This window comes from Lepus europaeus, chromosome 17 (genome assembly GCF_033115175.1).
Source record: "Lepus europaeus isolate LE1 chromosome 17, mLepTim1.pri, whole genome shotgun sequence".
In the NCBI taxonomy this organism is placed as follows: Eukaryota; Metazoa; Chordata; class Mammalia; order Lagomorpha; family Leporidae; genus Lepus; species Lepus europaeus.
The window spans coordinates 55,917,440-55,935,547 of NC_084843.1; the positions used below are offsets into that span (position 1 = coordinate 55,917,440).

Below are 18,108 nucleotides of genomic sequence, written 5' to 3' on the forward strand. Positions count from 1 at the left end.
TCTTATAACATACTAGTTACAGCTTACAAAACCCTGAAAGTCACTGGTATATCAGTATCTTTCTTCAACTGCATTCAAAGTGTGTCAACAGCAATAGATTAATATCTTTGGAAAGGAGGCCCGTGAAGAGCCGGAAAATCTGAGGAAATCAGTAAACTCATCAACTCAGGTGATACATCAGTCACCATCCCACATCCGTTCTACTCCCTGATGTTTTTCCCTTCTTTCCCAACCCAGACACAGTCACAGCTATTTCAATATAACCTTTCCAGTAGTTTTGATTGTGCTGCAAATTCCTTTGCAGTCCAGAAATTTCTGTAAACCCAACCCTTTAACTTAATAGGTTATATATTGGGTCTCTTCTCAGACTATATTCCGCTCCTAATAAATGTACTAGGTTTCAAGATGGGTGAAAAATATATTCCAAGTTAAACACATTTTATATATCCAGATCTGTTTCTCTACCCAGGTTATCACTACACTTTCGTCTTTTCCAGACTTCTCATGTTCTACTGATGGCATCCTCCAGTAAATAGAAGCTATGGGGCTTTTGCTTCACAAATGACTCCCATTTGCTTAGGCATAGCCTTGCTCTCGCAGAGATTTCCTCCTGTTTTCCATTTATCCTAGAGAGAAAGACTCCTATATGCCTCCAAGTTAAATGATAGGTATTTTTACATATTGCAGTTAACATATTGTTATGTGTAAATGAAAAAACTAATAAACTACATATTAGTAATGTTTTAGTATAATTTATGACAGGATTGCATCTTCATAATAATTTCCTTTTTCCTCCAATATTTTTCTAAATTTTACCACTTAATTTCTGCCTTATACTTTATTATCATCTACTGAAATGGAAAGCTTATTCTATTAGATTTTTTTTCCATTATTTTAAAAATGTCTTGGAAATTTAAGGATGCATTGCATAAATTTCTACGTAGCAAGATACAATGTTAATGATCTTAAATATAATGCTAATGATCATGCTGAATATAAAAACAGTAGACTATTACAGCACCTATCTCCAAACTTTGTATGTGTCCTGTGCAGTGTGGTCACCGCAAATAATATTTTTTGTTGTCAATGTTGTTCTGAACCTTATCCACATATGCCAAGATTTTTTCTAATTTCTTTGCTTATCATTATTTTCTGCATGTTTATTCTTTCAGGGTATAGCATTTCAAATTATGCAATTTCAAATCCTTTAACTTAATAGGTTATATATTGGGTCTCTTTTTCTTAAATATTTTGTATATTTGATCTAGATTCCAGAAAAAAATCACCTTCTCTTGATGATCCTCAAAGCAGGTCCATGAAAACACTTCGAGTTTCATTTTTAGAGGCACAGTGTTTGGTTTTCCAGGGATTTCAGTTTCAATTCCCCTGACAATATGATTCTTTGCAATCTAAATGAGCATTAACGTGAAAGTCCAAATATTCAGCACTTAGGGTTAAATATGGGTTAAAAAATAAACAAGCAAACAAAATGAGTGACTTTAAAGGCTTAAATTTGTGCTTATCTGACATGTTTTGTGTTGAGTTTTTGTTGTCTTATTCCTGGTTCCTACTGAGTTCAAGTTGGATTTGTTTTTAATTTCTTAATCAATTCAACTGCCATATATTAAATATATATATATAAAGCATATGTATGCTATTATAAATTATCAGTATAAAACTAGAAATAGGACTAATTTTATATTTTGTACATCTTACTTTTACATATATTCAAAAATTCAGAAATCTTAAAAATCTTGTCTTGATCTCTTGCCTCCTTTAAGTTAATGTTTGACTTCTATAATCTATAGAAGTGAAATTGACACTTTGAGAGCCTTTATCTCAACTTTTGAGAAACAGCTTTTATAATACCATTTGTTAAACTCTTTACTTAGTGTAGAGTTAATCTTATGTGTTCAAAGTTAATTGAAAATAGCTTAGTAAAAAAGAAATAAGAATGGGAATAGGAGAGGGAAGAGGAAGAAGGGTGAGAGTGTGGATGGGAGGCTGGGTAGGTGGGAAGAATCACTATGTTCCTAAAGCTGTATTTATGAAATGCATGGAGTTTGTATACCTTAAACATAAGTTCTGTGAAAAAATTAATGTTTCAATCTTTATTTTTTCATCAGTTATTCTGTTGTCCATTTCTTTAAAACAGCTTTCATCACCACGTTCACTAATTAGTAATGGTACTAAGAAAAAAAAAAAAAAAACCACGAATTCAGACTTTTTAAAACTAGGATCTTTTCAGTAATGATCTTGAGATTTCTTCCAGTAAAACAATTCATTAATAATTCACTGAAATTTCTCTAGTTCAGCTTTCTTCTTTTATGTTAGAGTTTTCTTTTTACCACTCGAGTGCACTGTCTGTATGGGATTCTTCTTTCTCTGTCAGTTTCTTTTCTTGTGGTTTTGTTCTTCAGTGTTTTTTTTTTTCCTTCTAGCTGTAAGTGTGTCTATTAATACACTGATACTCCTCTATAGTAAGAAAGGTTAAGAGGATTTTCACTGCCACTTATCAAGCTGATATTATCACATGCTTATTATTTCAGGTTTCTTTCCAAGACATGTTGTTTTCTACGTAAGTATACGGACACCTTAACCCATATGAAAAATCTAATTTAGCTTTCAGCTGGGAACACATTTCATTCATTTGTATCCTATCAAGGTTATCTACATCAAGTTCATAATGGAAATATTATAAATCTTTATTGTTAAAATCACCCTATATGCTTAAATAAGAAAGATGTTACTATAATTATTTAGAAAAATGTTACCTAACAGCAATGTAGAAAGAGGTATAGTGAAGGAAAGTTGGGTTATAAAAAGCAGATTTCTTTAAAGGCATAGTTGTGTGCAAATATTAAGTGTGCTCTCTGAATGAACACTCATGACTTTACTTTCTGTTGCTGTGCAGACTCGTTGCTTCTCAGAAACATCAAGGATATGTGAACAAAGGAAAAAAAAAACCCTCGAAGTCTAAATAAATAAATAATATATAGAACAGGGGGCAAAAATAGAAGAAAGAGTATAGTTAGATATTCCCTCACTAAACACAGTAGGAAGTTGATATATAACATACATACAATAAACCACAAATTGTTAATGAAATAGTGTCATCATAAATATATCAAACATTAGGACTGGGAGAAATGATAAAAGTAAATAAGAAGCTTAAATTATCATTTATACAAAAGCCATGTATCTCATTTGTAGAAAAATTCACATATCTATTTATATATTTGAAAACAAAGCACATTGTTTAGAGAAATAGATACAATCATGGAAATTAATTCAGACTAAGTTTTAAGAAGTACATGACTGAGGAGACAAGAATTATTTTTCTAAAATTCTTTTATTTAGTTGGATTTACCTTGTTATCTCTGTGTGTGTACATACATCCATGTCTATATATATAAAATTTATAAACTATATTGCATTATATAATACGCAGAATAAATTAGGAGTTTTTAGTTTTGAGGAAAACTTGCATGTTCAATTGGATGTTCTGGGAACCAGTGCTATGGCGTAGCAGGTAAACCCACCGCCTGCAGTGCCAGCATCCCATATTGCAGTCCTGTTTCATTTATCTAAGACCCTTATTATTCTCTACTTATGTCCATTTCCTAATCACCAGCAAACTTCATGTGTCATCTGCCCTGTATTTTCTTTTCCTTCTAAAATAGATTTTATAAAGTCTCCAATTCCAGTCAAAATAAATTGTAATATTTTCTTCTATAGTTGGTGTTATAAAATTCCAAGTCTCAGACCTATCAACCTTTAATCACTTAATATCAAGTGGTCTTATTTTGGCCCAATTTTCTTCTGTATTTTATTTATTATCTGTTCTCATGTCTTTTCTCCATGAAGCATCTTAATCATCTCAATCTCTGTTCTTCAGATGAACAGGCCAATGGCAATGACAGAATATCATCATTAGCCCTCTGTTGGAATCGGTGTATACTTCTCTAGTTAAAGGTAATTTGAAATTCATGCTATTCTATCTCAGTAGTGCTGAAAATTTTCATCATATAAGGCTCTTTTCAACTCTTCCTTAGTCTGAACTTTTGGAAAACTGTGAATGGAGTGATTAAAATTTAGTCTGCTGCCACTATCCTTGGGTAAATGTAAAACCAAATTATAAAGTTGTTAAAATAAATAGTATTATAGGACATCAACAAATTAAAGAAGCTTAAAAATTATAATTAAAAAGATGTAATATGATTAAGTTATTCAAATGCAACTACTAGAATATATTCATTATTTAATATCATTGTGGTATATTTATATTACCTGTATATAGCCATATTCATTATGTATATGTGTGCAGATACATACACACATTATATATAAATATATTTATGTGGATTAAGAGAGAACAAAGAGATACAGATTTATAAACATACGCACACACACATATATACACGGAGTAAGAGAAATGAAAAGTTTCTCAGGATCTTTATATGCAAAAACTGAGCAATGGATCAAAATTGAATTATTCCATGGATGGTAAGAAGGAGGAAACACTCAGATGCTGTGGGAAAGGACTGAGAAAATGCTAAGAGCCAACCAGGAAAACTGGAAACATTTCTAATGGTATACTCCATGAAATTTTACACAGAAGTTTAATTTATTTACTTTCAAATAAAACCTGCAGTGAAATCTTTACTCTCCATAATCTCTGGGAAGTATATTTTTTTTCAAGGAAATATAAAGGAGAACTGAGTTTTGTCACAAAGAGTAAGTTTGGTATAAAACAAAACAATGGAGAAATACTCATAGAAGAACCACTATATATACATATGTACTACAAAATATAGTTCAAAGTATCTTTTTCTTTTTTCTTTTAAAAAAATTGAGTTTATTTTCTGTAGACTCTTTATATGGAAACCCATCATTGGTTTAATGATTCTAATTATTCTATTTTAAATAATTCTGTACTCTTAGATAAAACAATTGTCATTTCAGATTATTTCCTTGGAATGCATCCCCTGAAGTGCAATACAGGTACAGAAATGGATCATAGATGGAGCAAAAGTTTTTTTTTATATTTTTGTTTATATATACTGCAAAATTATTATAAGGCTTATGTCAATTTATGCTTTTACCATTATATTCTGTACCCATCCTGTTTTGGAAATTTTCAGTCAACTTCATAATTTTTAACTGCTTTAGGTTAACTTATTTTCACTGCTTTAGGTTAGCTGCTTTTCAAATGATTCTCATCAGTCATACTTTTTTATGAGAAGCTGGTGAATTATCTACTCATCACCTTTGGCCATTCTTCCTTTGTATTTATTATAATATCTCTAAATATCATTTATATACAAATGGATCATATTTTTGTTTTTGTTATAAGTATTTGTTCTCCATTTAGATTTCCACATCTTTCAGGATATTCCACTACAATACAAGATTTGAGAATAATTAAATTGAATTCAATTTAAAATTCTTTCTTTATGAGTCCTTTGTGTGAAAAGCTTAGAAACATTTTCTCAATCTTCATTTCAGTGCAAGACTTACTTGCATTTTCCCCATTAATTATTATTATAAAGTTACATGTATTCTATTACTCCCTATGAAAATTATTTTTGCCTATGATATATGTTGATAGAAATGAATGCAGACAAAGCACATTGTTTAGAGGATTCTGCTTTAGGATTCCCTTCCATTCAGTGGCTTTTATAACACATCAAGATGTAAATCATTTTAGTAGTTGTAGTTTTATATATTTTGGTAAGTAGTAGGACAAATACTATATATTTCCCTAGCCTTAGATTTGGCAAATTTTAGAAAATTATATTTAAAGTTAAAACAAATATTTTCATTACTATCAGTAAGTCACTGTAGTTTCAAATGTCTCTGTCTGTCTGTCTGTCTATCTATCTATCTATCTATCTGCTATGATTGGAGAAAAATACACCACTAACCCTGATGGTAAAACTTAACATTATAACTAAAATTATTTAGTTACAGAAATCAGTCATTCAGATAGCTCCAATACAGACCATAACTGGTTTACCTGTTAATATGATACACACAAAAAAATCTTGAGATGAGAGGCTATAGTCGTATCCCAAATGAGCTTTTGAGTGCCTATCAGTAATTCTGCCATATTTATGTACCAAGACCTCTAGAATTACACACCCACGACCTTGCAATTCTATCTCATTTGCTTTTCCCTTTCACTTGATTTTTACCACCTGCCACTCAGAGAAACGTGAGTTTACACTAATGTGACAAATGTTCTAACCATTATCAGTTTTCCACTTCATTTTCCACCTAATTACCTTGTGAAGTCTGTCATCTCCATCATGATCATACACATCTTCTTGGCCAGAACAATGATGTCGTTGCTTGTATCATCCCATATCTCAATCTCAGCATCTAGCTTACTCTTTACTTTCTTGAAATCAGCAACTTGCTCAGCAATCTTTTCCTTTTCCGCCTCAGGCAGCTGAGTCATCTTGGCCTAAAACATGCAATAATTAGACGTGAATTCATTCTACTATCTCAAATGCATTTTAGGTAGAAACACCATTGTAAGACAACCATAAAGCATGTTCATTTAAAATTAGAGGCACTCAGTAGTTTAAATCATTCAAACAAAACATGCCAGGTTTATTTTGTTATTTTTAAAAAGAGAACAAAGTTCACGTATTTCACATATACAGTTTTAAGAGCACAATGACACTTCTCATCCTACCATCGCACCCTCACCCCCTCCCTCCCTCCTTCTTCTTATATAATTTTTCTTTTAATTCTTACAATGATACGCTTTAAAAATAATACATCAGTTAAATTATAATTATGTTCTCTAGAACTGTGTTATATTTGAGAATAAAAAGGTAGAATTTGGTGTCTGAAATACGTAAATCTATTCTTTAAATGTGGGACTTCAAAACTTCTAACATTAAAATTTTAAATTAATTCTTGTTTAATGCAATATATTACACTTTTTAGAAATGCAATATGCTTTTAATTACATGATAGTTTATTTTAAAAGGTAAAGGTTTAACAAAATGTCACTTGAGACTGTCTACCTGTGTAAGGATATACATATACACACACACACACATACAGGTAGATTCCTTACATAAACACTGAATATATATTGGTTGATAGTAAGACTATACATGTACAAATAATATGCTTATATATAAATTATAAGACTGTATATATATTTTGTACATATAAACACACTAAGATGCATATATGCATACAAAGTATTACAGAGAAAAAAACAAAGCTGTTATCATCAGCATTTATTAAGGCAGCTCTCCCTAATTAGCATGCCAAGTCTATTCTCTCCTGCACATTAATTTAATCTGCATATCATATCGTTTTTGGGGGAATGGGTAGACAATAATGTATATGCTGAAACTACTAGACACAGAATTCTCACCCTTGGGACCTATCACTTTTAATCAAATAAAAAAGGATCTTGAAGTAAAAGTGATCTGACAATTTAAAGATTATGAGTTCACAAGACTTTCCATGCAATTATATCATCAAAAGGGAATTTCAAATATATTCTAACAGTAGAGTGTACACAGGGTAGAGGATAAAAGGAAGCATTCTGAAAAAGTTAAATCATGTAAGTAGAATTTACTTAGTAGATGAGAAAAACAAGAAATCACTTCGAAAAACTTTGCAGGGTTGGGCATTTGGCCAAGCTTTCAAGACACTGATTACACTGCCTGCGTCTTCTTTTGGAGTGTTTGGGATCAATATCAGGTTCCAGGTTCTAATTCCAACTTCCTGATAATGTGAATCCTGGGAAGGCACCAGTGATAGTTGATGTAGTTAGATTCCCAACATAGAGGTACTAGACATGGATTCAGTTCCTGGCTCCCACCTCTGGCTGCCAGATGTTGCAAGCATTTGGGGAATGAACTAGCAGATAAGTGGTCTCTTTTCTTTGCCTATTTATCTTTCTATATCTCTCTGCCTCAAAAATAAATAATTTTTAAAGATTTATTTACTTATTTGAAAGGCAGATTTACAGAGAGGCAGAGGCAGAGAGAGGTCTTCCAACCACTGGTTCACTCCTCAAATGGCCACAATGGCCAGAGCTGAGCCTATTTGAAGCCAGGAGCTTCTTCATGGGACTCCCATGTGGGTGCAGGAGTCCAAGGACTTGCATCATCTTCTACAGCTTTCCCAGTCCATAGCAGAGAGCTGGATTGGAAGTGCAGCAGCTGGGACTCTGCTGAACTGAACAGCAGCTGGGACTCTGAACCAGTGCCCATATGGGATGTGGGTACTGCAGGTAGCAACTTTACCCTCCATGGCACAGCGCTGGCCCAAATAAGTAATTTTTTTTAACTTTTATTAAATGAATATAAATTTCCAAACTACATCTTATGTATTACAATGGCTTCCCCCCAAAAAACTTCCCTCCCACCCGCAACCCTCCCCTTTCCCGCTCCCTCTCCCCTTCCATTCACATCAAGGTTGTCAATTCTCTTTTTATACAGAAGATCAGTTTAGTATATATTAAGTAAAGATTTCAAGAGTTTGCCTCCACATAGTAACACAAAGTGAAAAATACTGTTGGAGTACTAGTTGTAGCATTAAATCACAATGTACAGCACATTAAGGACAGAGATCCTACATGATATTTTTTAAAAATTGATTAATTTTCTCTGCAATTTACAATTTAAAACCAAGTTGGTTTTTTTTCATTTTCAACTATCTTTATATACGGAAGATCAATTCAGTATATACTAAGTAAGGATTTCATCAGTTTGCACCCACACAGAAACACAAAGTGTAAAAATACTGTTTCAGTACTAGTTATAGCATTACTTCACATTGGACAACACATTAAGGACAGATCCCACATGAGATGTAAGTACACAGTGACTCCTGTTGTTGACTTAACAATTTGACACTCTTGTTTATGGCGTCAGTAATCTCCCTAGGCTCTAGTCATGAGCTGCCAAGGCTATGGAAGCCTTTAGAGTTCGCCGACTTCGATCTTATTCCGACAGGGTCATAGTCCAAGTGGAAGTTCTCTCCTCCCTTCAGAGAAAGGTACCTCATTCTTTGATGGCCCTGTTCTTTCCACTGGGATCTCACTCGCTGAGATCTTTCATTTAGATTTTCTTCTTTTTTTTTTTTTTTTTGACAGAGTGTCTTGGCAGGGTTCTGGATACAATGCCAAGAGTACTGAAAATGCACTTTCCAAATCAACAATGTGCAGCAGCAAAAAATACCAAATGTATGAAAGGAAGGAATTAAAAGAATGGTTGCTCTGAATATATTTATTGAAATATCATGCTGTATTCCAAAAATATGTACAATTGATAATCAAAAATTTTTAAAATGTTTAAGAATATGAAAATGCTGTCGTATCTGATTTGCTCATCACGTATTGCATCTATGCATCAAATTATCACTCTATTCCCAATATACACAATTATAATTATAAAATCGTCAAGGGAAAATTTCAAACAAAAATAGAACATCAATTGTCTGATATTTATTATCTATTTAGTCCCTCTAGCCACAAGTCTAAAATATTGTCTATAAAAATATCAGGATTAATTACTTATTCTTTCTACATAATAAAGAAAATAAATTGAGCCTTTCTGATTTGCAGGTTTTTGTTTTTTTGTTTTGTTTTGTTTTTTGACAGGCAGAGTGGGCAGTGAGAGAGAGAGACAGAGAGAAAGGTCTTCCTTTGCCATTGGTTCACCCCCCAAATGGCCGCCGTGGCCAGCGCACCGTGCTGATCCGAAACCAGGAGCCAGGTGCCTCTCCTGGTCTCCACGGGGTGCAGGGCCCAAGCACTTGGGCCATCCTCCACTGCACTCCCGGGCCACAGCAGAGAGCTGGCCTGGAAGAGGGGCAACCGGGACAGAATCTGGTGCCCCGACCGACCGAGACTAGAACCCGGTGTGCCTGCGCCGCAGGTGGAGGATTAGCCTATTGAGCCGCGGCAGTTTTTTTTAAATTCCATGACACTTGACACTTGTTGAATGCTTGATAAAAGACAGATATTTCTTACTCAACAACAAAAATTATTAAACTATGTTCACATAGCTATTATTTTTACTTAATTTTCTTCTAAGGATAAGCTTAAGTTGCATGAGATTAGCATTTTTTTTTTTAATTCATGAGCTATACAATCACTTTTCCTTAGCATCTAAAAACAGTTTGTAATTTTTTCTCAGGTAATACAAGAAGTAACTTTACTACTTCTAGCATCTGGCAAGGCATATAAATTAGAACACAGCTCAATACTCTTGAAATAAAAAATAACATGCAAGTATATTAATTATAAGCTACAAACCCAATAACAGCTCATAACTAGAATGAGTTCTCTCCATCCTGACAACTGGTCATTATCAATCTCTTATTCTTAGAAAAAGTGTTGAACTTTCAAACAATAAAAGCTACAGATAGAATGTATAAAGAAGCCACAGTTGAACCTAAGTGACAGGGCTAATAAACCTATAATTTTATATCTAATAAAATGTTGAATTATACACTGGTATATTATGGAAAATTGTTCACTAAATTTATAATAAAGCTCAAACTATTCAAGAGGTGATCTGGTTAAGTGTATTCTGAGTTCTGTTTCTTGAAATGTCACTGATTTCCAATATGACCTTGAGGAAGTCACTTAAACCTCTTGTCAAAGTTTCTCCAGAAACAAAAGGACAATAATTGCCATTGCTACCCACCTGCCATGCAGTGAACAGAGTCAATTATTGGATAACATTGAGACTGACCCTGTCATGGACAGGGAGCTCATCGGTTGCACTCGATTTCCTTAATAACATCTCAACTCACATGGTGAATTACAATCAACAGACACTTACCACTGACAAGAGAAGGGCCAAACATTGAGAAATAGCTTGAAAAATTAAAAGTTTTATAGAATTCTGATCCTTTCCCATAGGGGGGACAATAAACAGAAAATGTTAAATTATGGACTTGGACTTTTTCTGAAGGTTTTGAATTCTTCTTTAAATGATTTAAAATATGCCATTAGTCAACTTCAATCACAATGAAAATTTCAAAATATGACGCAAAAGAACATTTAATGTTTTAGGTATTCTAAGAGAACATTCCTCATTGAATTGTTTTCTGCAGGAAAAGAAATGAAACTAAGGTGTAAAGCTTAAATCAGGGGGTGGCGCTGTGGCACAGAAGATTAAAGCTCCGGCCTGCAGTGCCAGCATCCCATATGGGCGCTGGTTCGAGTCCTGGCTGATCCACTTCCAATACAACTCTGCTGTGGCCTGGGAGAGCAGTAGATGATGGCCCAAGTCCTTGGGCCTCTGCACCCATGTGGGAGACCCAGAGGAAGCTCCTGGCTCCTGGCTTAGTATTGGCTCAACTCCAGCCATTGCAGACATTTGGGGAGTGAACCAGCAGATAGAAAATTATCTCTCTCTCTCTCTCTCTCTCTCTCTCTGTATGTGTGTGGGTATGTGTCTACCTCTGTCAAATAAATAAATCTTTAAAAAAGACAAATCAGGTCAAATAGAATTTCTAATGCATATGGGCAGGTATATGTCTAGGCCTTTGCTCAGTTTGGCAGAACGCTGATGTAAGTACCTGTCAAGGCTTTGTGAATCACTGCCATCTGAATGAAATTATGTTGTGTTATATTATATTCCTCATTGATTTTGTATTTTTTATAAAAGATAATAAAATAGCTAACATTTATATATGCCAAACATTCTTAAGGCACCATACAAATATACATATTTAAACTTCTATCCTCTTCATGGTAGCCCTATGAGAGAAGTGTTAACCATCATTCCAATTTTATGGGTGGGGAAATTGAGTCTCCCTGAAAGGTTGATTGATTTGCTGAAGATTTTAAGTACTAGTTAAGTAGAACAGGACGCAAACTACAGAATCTGGCTAAGATTTTTCTTTCTATCCCTATGTCAACAAACGTAAGTGATAATGTCCACAATATTCAAGAATCCAAATGCTTATGATGATATTTATCATTCTCTGTATTCAAACACAACTGTTCTCCAAAGTATAATCACATTATCTTTAGTAATCTAAGTTTCCTCATCTGTAAACTAGACACATTATCTACCTCACAGGTTGTTTTGGAGATCAACTGATGTAATCTATGAGAGTACCTCAAAATGTTTTCATAAAGTAGAATTAGAAGACAGATTTATTTATATTAATAATCTTTTTCGCTGTTTATAGTCAACTGCGAGAGTATAAACGTATGCTATTGGCCTGTGCCGCAGCTCACTAGGCTAATCCTCCACCTGCGGCACCGGCACTTCAGGTGCTAGTACCGGTCAGGGCGCTGGATTCTGTCCCAGTTGCCCCTCTTCCAGTCCAGCTTTCTGCTATGGCCCAGGAAGACAGTGCAGGATGACCCAAGTGCTTGGGCCTTGCACCCACATGGGAGACCAGGAGGAGGCACCTGGCTCCTCGCTTCGGAGCACTGACCATAGCAGCCATTTGGGGGGGTGAACCAACTGAAAAGGAAGACCTTTCTCTCTGTCTCTCTCTCTCATTGTCTAACTGCCTGTTCAAAAAAAAAAAAAAAAAGTATGCTATTATGATTTTTAGTGCTTTATTAAGGCAGGTATCACAGTTTTAAGGAGATGATGATGGATAGATTTTTATAATTTAAGCAAATACTTGGATGCAATTAAAGTAGAAAACAACAACTCTAGAGGGGAAATGAATTTTTTTGGTGTATAAATTTTTTAAATCCATGCATATTTTTTTCATAATATGCATTCCCACAAACTTTTTGAAGGTCCTCTGTATATAAGACATATTCTAAATTCTTCAGTGATATTAACTGCTGGTTGTTACTCATACTAATAGATTTATTTCTTCATTCTTTGCAATGACAACCCTTGAAATTCTATTTTTAACATTATCCTCTATTTTTTGAGCAAAAGCTTTATTCTTCCATTAGCCTGTTACACACTTTTAAGTACACACTTCATTTGGATTTTAAACACAGAAAAAAGAGTCAGGAGGATTTTTCTGTAAAGACCATACTAGCAATTTGTGTTTTGTTTGCCCATTTCATGCCTGTCTATCACGTTATTCAACTGCTATTATAATGCAGGGACAGTCATTAAGTGCTGTGCAAACAAACTATTGTGGCCTTGTTCCAATAAAATTTATCCTGAACAATTAGTTTCACCTTCCACATCATTTCCGTGCATCTCAAATATTATGATCAAGTGAAATTATTTTTGTTCTTATTACTTTCCAACCATTTAAAATAAAAACACTACTTTTATCTCATGGGCTGTACCAAAACAGGCAGCAGGCCAGATTTGCCCTGGTAGTTGTACCTTACCAACACCTGCACTAAACTTTTCCAATAAACAGGAAAAAATATAGAATGCCTTGAGTTTTTTTTTTTCCTCTCAATTTCATTAACTTTAACTTATTTATATCAACTGAAATGGCTGACAAAGTGATCCTTGAAATGCATTTCGCCCTTGCCTTTTTCTACATTGCATTTATGACGGTAACATATCAAGGTTCTGTGGCTTTCTCGCCTTTTTTTACACTGAACTCTTGGCCTTGACTTCCCTTTGTGTCCAACTGCTCTGTCTCAGACTGCTGCTGCCCCTCAACTCCCACATGAATCTCTAAGAATCTTAGCTGACCTTCTTCACTGTTTTTCATCATCTTCTCCCTAAATACACTCCTCTGTTTTTTTTTTTCATTTGCTTTGTTGATTTTTTACATTGAAAGAAAAAAAATTTCATATATTTACTGTGTATAACATGACCTTTTGAAGTCTATATTTATTGTAGAATACACAATTTAATGGTATCCAGTCATGAGAAAACTGAAATCCTGTCATTTGTTAAAACACAGATGAACCTGGAAGGCATTATGTTGAGTAAAATTAGTCACTCTGAGAAAGACAAACCCTTCATGACCTTACTTACATGTGGGACCTAAAGAAGGTTGATCTCAGAAAAGCAGCAGGGGCAAGAATGGAGGTGAAGGTTGGGGAGATGTTGAGCAAAGGATAAAAATTTTCAGACAGATAAGAATATGTTCATGAGATCCATGGTAATAATATGGTGACTGTAATTAATAAAGTTGTGTTCTTTAAAAATGTTGAGTGTGAATTATAAACTCCTCTCACCACAAAAATAATAAATCCATGAGATAATGCATATATTCGTTAGCTAGTTTGTCATTTCACAAATATGCATGCCTCATCCCACATTCCTAACTTCGAGCATCAGTGTTAGAAAGATGATTCCAAAACTCTCTCTCCAAACCTGTCCTTTCTTCATTCCAATACTGTGTTGAGTATTGCCACTGACATTGCAGGACACCCAACACAGAACAGTGAAAATCAAACTCAGTCACACCATTCATTCTTGATTTTCCTTTTTCTCGGTGATACTGCCTATCACCTGGTAGTGAAATTACATTTTAAAAAAACTGTCTTCCCTTTTCTTGAATCCATCCTACTCTGTTAGGGACAGGCTCTTCCCATTTTATCTTGTATACTTTTATCCTGTCCACAGCCTTCTGTCCAAGTTATAGACTCAATTTGCTCTTTTATTTTCAATCCTTTTTCTTGCTGCCACTATCTTCAGTCTCTGTGAATTTGATGGAATTGTGCAATTCTTCAGCTACAAAACATCATCCCTATCTCCTTATCAAATAAACAGCAATTTCACAAATATCATTATATTTAAATTTTAAAAATCATGTATGAAAGTGCCCAAATAAAAAATTTACATTTGTAGATATTTTATAAACTGGGGAAATTCTTTATCTAATACTGAAATTAAGAATCAAAAGACTGAGGGGGTTGCTGAGGAAAATTGAGTAAAGCTGCTGCTTGCGAGGGCCACATCTCCTATTGGAATGCTGTCAAGGCACCTGGGCAGCAGCAGATGATGGATGTACATGAGTTCCTGCCACCTACATGGAAGACCTGGAGTTCCTGGCTTCTGGCTTCCGCTATGCTGTTGCAGCTATTTGGGGTTTGAAGCAGCAGAGGATTGATGATCTTGTTCTCTCTCTCATCTCTCTCTCTCTGACACTCTGCGTTTCAAATAGATAAAATCTGTTTAAAAAAAAATTACCAGTATCCCAGGAGCCTCTTTCTGTCTCCCAGTCATAATCTCTTAAGAAAAACAATTACCTTGATTTCTAAAACTATACATTTGCCATGTCTAAGTTTTATGAAAATGTGATTGTAACACACGTACACTTGTTTCTGGCCTTGTGATATACATTTATTTGATCTGCAGCTACACTATTGCGTGCAATTATTCTCCTTATATTCAGTGTTCTAAACAGATATTATTCCAAAATTGATCTGTTTTTCTGTAATTTTTTTTAATTTGACAGAGTTAGACAGTGAGAGAGACAGAAAGAAAGGTCTTCCTTCCGTTGGTTCACCCCCCAAATGGCAGTTACCTCTGGAGCTATGCCGATCCAAAGCCAGGAGCCAGGTGCTTCTTCCTGGTCTCCCATGTGGGTGCAGGGCCCAAACACTTGGGCCATCCTCCATTGCCTTCCTGGGCCACAGCAGAGAGCTAGACCAGGAGAGGAGCAACTGGAACTTGAACCGTGCCCCCATATGGGATGCCAGTACCACAGGTGAAGTATTAACCAAGTGAGCCACGGCACTGGTCCCTGTAAATTATCTTTCAAGACAATGGCATTTTTGGTTGACATAATACTAAATATTCTTAGAATTTCCTTTGTGTGTACATATGAGTGCATTTCATTTGTATATGTATGTATGTATATATATATATATATATATATATATACATATATATGTGTGTGTGTGTGTGTGTGTATGTGGTATTGGTATGTCACAGGGATCACTACAACCTTTTGCCTCTACCAGCTTTGCAATCTATTTCATCTCACTTCCATGTCGTTCTATGCATTGTAGCCTGACATTAATCTAAATTCTTTGCTGTTAAAGGAAAAAATCTTGAGATATTGCCCATTAATATCTTTTCTCATCTTATCCACTTCTCCTATTTCTTCAGTTCAAATTTAATCATATTTCCAGGCCACATTATACAGTACCTACTCTTCTTCAATCTCTAGCTCTTTGTGAATATTTTATTAAAACTTCAGAACATGATATCAGCCTTTGCTCCAGCCATTGATACTGATATTGTTCTTGCTTGTAGTCTAACCATTAGTGAACAGAAATATCTCACTTACTAAAGGAAAGTTCTTTAAAAGAAAAATCATCTTTGGGTCAGTGTTGTGGTGCTGTATCAGTGTCTGTTTGTGTCTCGGCTGCTCCACTTCCTATCCAGCTTCCTGCTAATGGCCTGGGAAAAACAGCAGAATATTGCTCAAGTGTTTGGGCCCCTACCAAACATGTGAAAACCCAGATGAAGTTCTTGGCTACTTGCTTCAGCCTGGCCCGATTTTGACCACTGGGGTCATCTGCAGAGTGAACCAGTGGATGGAAGATTCTGTCTCTGTCTCTCCCTCTCGATCTTTCAAAATAAATAAGTAACTCTTTAAAAAAAAAGAAAAATCTTTCAGAATAGTGACATTATAGATAAACTTAAATATATACATATGCATGACATGTATAAATCTATATATTTCACTTATGTGTGTATGTATATATAAATGATAAATGTGGTTACTAATAGAAGTAATCAAGAGCTAAATAATAAGTTTTTAGGTTCAACATTTTATAGCATTGATCTTATATTTTCTTTGTCATCTGCATTTCCATAAATGACACTTCTACCTCCATGAGGATTTCAAGTTCATTTCTTTCATATATTGTTCCTGTCCATTTTCATACTCAGTTCCTCATATTCCTCTAAAAATGGATTAAGAGCATGACTGGTCTTTTTTCATAATTTTTTCTGACTTTTCACCTTATGTTTATTAGTAGTGTGTGTCATCTATTGAAATGCTTACATTATGTGTCCATTTAAAAACTTTAAATAATTTTCTTTGTTCTTTAAATAGATAAAAAAGAGAAAAAGGTAGCATATTGGAAAAAATGCAGGAATAGTTACCATACAGAACTCCATTTAAATTTCTGCTCTGACAAGCAAGTAGCTTAAGCATTCTATAACCATTTCACTATATGCTAAGTGATATAAACTAATGTAACAGTTTTGTGAGAACTACAGTCACATCTGTTAACAATAGCACCAATAAATTAAAGACTTAGTAAATGGTACTTATGATTAATGCTTTAAACTGTTCAAATCTTTCCACAATGGGGGAGAAAAATAGCTAAAATAATCACCTTGCCTGCCTCACAGAGCCTTGGCAAGAATCAGATGAAATCCTGGGCAGATGCATTCCATAAGCAATAAAGCTATAGAGATATCAAGTCATTATAATTATCTTATTCTCAGAAGTTCTAAAATTCAAGACACTTAAATTGAAGATAAAAGGAGTTGTGTCCCAAATAAAGGAAATGATTCCAAAAATATCACCCAGCAGGTTAGTGGGAACTTTGATATTTGAATCCTTGAGACTCTCTTAATTGTTCTCTTTCTACAGATTTTTTTCTGCTTCCTTTAACTATAACTTTCTTCATGGAAATTTAATTCTTAGATAAACCACACAACTTTGCTACTTTTCCTATCCATGGAACTGGCTGAAACACAGAAATTGTACTTTACTCATGAGTAATCTAAAATTACTAATTTTTAAAATTATATGAATATTAGGGAACTTATTAATGGGTGGATAACCTAGAGCCAACATTCAAAATCAACTAGTTTGTAAAACTTAAAAAGATATGCGTGGTAGGGGTCAACATCCTGGTGCAGCAGGCTGAACAGCCACTTGCGACACTGGCATCCTACACCTGCCAGCCAATTTGAGTTCCAGATGCTGGGCTTCTGAACCAACTTCCTGCTAATGTGCCTAAGAAGGCAGCAGAAGATGGCTCAAGTCCTTTGACTTCTGCTCCCTATGTAGGAGACCAAGATGGGGTTCCTGGCTTCTAGTTCCTGGCTTCAGCCTGGTCCAGACCAGGCTATTAATGGCCATTTGGGGAGTGAACTTGCAGATGGAAGATCTGTCTCCGTGTCACTCTACCTTTGAAATAAATAAATTAAATCTTTCAAATATATGCACACACATATATACATATATATA

The 18,108-nt window shown here is 34.6% G+C and overlaps 1 protein-coding gene across 1 annotated transcript in view; it reads right to left on the reverse strand.

Annotated features, from left to right (window-relative positions):
- CTNNA3 (catenin alpha 3) overlaps positions 1 to 18,108 on the reverse strand; it is a 1,620,267-nt gene that overhangs the window by 127,421 nt on the left and 1,474,738 nt on the right. Inside the window, exon 14 of the mRNA XM_062214092.1 lies at positions 6,288 to 6,469. Within this exon, the coding sequence (XP_062070076.1) occupies positions 6,288 to 6,469 (182 nt within the window). The remainder of the gene's footprint in view (positions 1 to 6,287; positions 6,470 to 18,108) is intronic.